The sequence below is a fragment of the Conger conger genome, chromosome 2, assembly GCF_963514075.1.
Source record: "Conger conger chromosome 2, fConCon1.1, whole genome shotgun sequence".
Lineage (NCBI taxonomy): Eukaryota > Metazoa > Chordata > Actinopteri > Anguilliformes > Congridae > Conger > Conger conger.
The window spans coordinates 87,561,785-87,564,284 of NC_083761.1; the positions used below are offsets into that span (position 1 = coordinate 87,561,785).

At 48.4% G+C, this 2,500-nt stretch overlaps 1 protein-coding gene across 1 annotated transcript in view; it reads left to right on the top strand.

Moving 5' to 3' along the window:
• Positions 1-2,500, top strand: part of LOC133121445 (E3 ubiquitin-protein ligase rnf213-alpha-like) — a 74,470-nt gene that overhangs the window by 64,100 nt on the left and 7,870 nt on the right. The window contains 4 exon segments of the mRNA XM_061230608.1: positions 1-142; positions 936-1,110; positions 1,501-1,580; positions 2,473-2,500. The exon segment at positions 1-142 is cut by the window's left edge and continues 12 nt beyond it; the exon segment at positions 2,473-2,500 is cut by the window's right edge and continues 224 nt beyond it. Coding sequence (XP_061086592.1) covers positions 1-142; positions 936-1,110; positions 1,501-1,580; positions 2,473-2,500 — 425 coding nt within the window.

Genomic DNA, 2,500 nt, shown 5'->3' on the forward strand with positions numbered 1-2,500 from the left:
GCCCGGACACATCCTGGGCCCCCCCGGCCGGAGGGCCGCCCCGGACGCTCAGGACACCCGGAACATGCCCCCTGTCCCCTTCGCCATCCTCAGGCTGCTCACTCACCTGGCCATGCTGCTGGGGACCACGGTCGATCCGCAGGTACGAGCCGCGGCTAACCGCTGCGCTAACCTGCTACGGCTAAACGCTGCGCTAACCTGCTACGGCTAACCGCTGCGCTAATGAGCTATGACTAACTGCAGCGCTAATGAGCTATGACTAACCGCAGCACTAACGAGCTATGGCTAACTGTAGCGCTAACGAGCTGTGGCTGAATCTAGTGCTAATTGCCTATGGCTAACTCCAGTGCTAACAAGCTAGTGGTAACTCCAGCGCTAACGAGCTATGGCTAACTCCAGTGCTAATGGACAACAACTAATGGCCAATAACTAACTCAAGCGCTAATTGATTATAAATAATGGCCAATAGCTAACTTCAGCGCTACTGGACTACAACTAATGGGGCAACATGGCTCAGGCAGTAAGAGCAGTCATCTGGCAGTCGGAGGGTTGCCGGTTCGATCCCCCACCCGGGCTGTGTCGAAGTGTCCCTGAGCAAGACACCTAACCCCCAAATGCTCCTGACGAGCCTTGCATGGCAGCCAATCGCCGTTGGTGTATGAGTCTGTGTATAAATGGGTGAATGAGAAGCATCAATTGTACAGCGCTTTGGATGAAGGCGCTATATAAATGCTAACCATTTACTAATGGCTAATGCTGCTGCAGGTACGGGCTATGGCTAAATCTGGCGCCCGGGCGATGGTTAGGGCCCATTGTGTTTAATCAGTTAGGGGTCCAACTTTCGGTTTGTGGGGCAGGTATGACCAGGTATGGTAGGTTCAGACGGTGGTTTGGGTGCTACCTGACCATACCTGTTCCACACCTGCCATTCCCAGAGTGTGGGCCAGTTGATCAGGCCTCCGGTGGAGCACCCAGGTGTGTTCCTGATGCAGCACCTGCAGAAGGACCTGGAGCAGGTGACCCAGACCCTGGGGTTGGGTGCAGACAACACGGTCAGCAGCGCTCACCTGCTCCTCAGAAGCCTCCTGGAGCCACACCTGCGCCACACAGGTGAGGTCTGAGCTACCCTGCCCCACACAGGTGAGACCTGAGCTACTCTGCCCCACACAGGTGAGGTCTGAGCTACCCTGCCCCACACAGGTGAGGCCTGAGCTACTCTGCCCCACACAGGTGAGACCTGAGCTACCCTGCCCCACACAGGTGAGGCCTGAGCTACTCTGCCCCACACAGGTGAGGTCTGAGCTGCCCCGCTCGACCTTCCTCCACCAGTGTCATGCAACTAAAACGAAACGTTGGAAACGTCGTGGAATTTACCTGGACGCTGAGACGATGGAGGCCGTAAACCAGTGGCAGACACTTCTTTGGAAAAATAAATAAGCTGAGAATAAGCTGAATTGAACAAAACTCTTTAGATAGGTAATCGCCTTGTGTTCCTGGCAGGTGGTCTCCTCTCCACGAAGGAGGCCAGACATGCCTGGGAGAGCACCGTCATCGCTAACATCATCTCTCCTCTGCTCAAGGTTCGCGTGCGCCCCTGATTCTTCTTTGGGTGTTCCCTGAACTGTGTGAACATACATAAATGGGACGAATACGTGTACAGTGGCAAGAGCACTACAGTGGCTAGATTAGATGGGGTTAATTGGGATTAGGATTAGGGTAAAGTTTTGGGGTTAGGATTAGGATTTATTTTTGGGGTTAGGTTAGTAAAAGTTGTGAAGAAAAGTTTGCACTGGCCATTCATAGTATGTTATGTTATGCTATGTTGTGTTATGTCATGTCGTGTTGTTATATTATGCTATGTTATGTTATGTTGTGTTATGTCATGTCGTATTGTTATATTATGCTATGTTGTGTTATATTATGTTATGCTGTCATGTTGTGTTGTTATATTATTTGTGTTGTGTTGTGTTATATCATGTTGTGTTCTGTTGTGTTATATCATGTTGTGTTCTGTTGTGTTATATCGTGTTGTGTTGTGCTATATTATGTTGTGTTGTGCTGTGTTATATTATGTTGTCTTGTGTGTTGTCTTGTGTTATATCGTGTGGTGTTGTTGTGCTGTGTTATATTATGTTGTGTTGTGCTGTGTTATATTATCTTGTGTTGTGTGTTGTCTTGTGTTATATCGTCTTGTGTTGTGTTGTGCTGTGTTATATTATGTTGTGTTATGTTGTGTTACATCATGTTGTGCTGTGTTGTGTTACATCGTGTTGTGTTGTGTTATATTATGTTGTGTTATGTTGTGTTACATCGTGTTGTGTTGTGTTATATTATGTTGTGTTATGTTGTGTTACATCATGTTGTGTTATGTTGTGTTACATCATGTTGTGCTGTGTTATATTACATCGTGTTGTGTTGTGTTATATCATGTTGTGTTGTGTTAATCTGAGTGACACTCCCCCCGTCTCTCAGAACCTGCAGCAGCAGCTGAAGGGGGTGA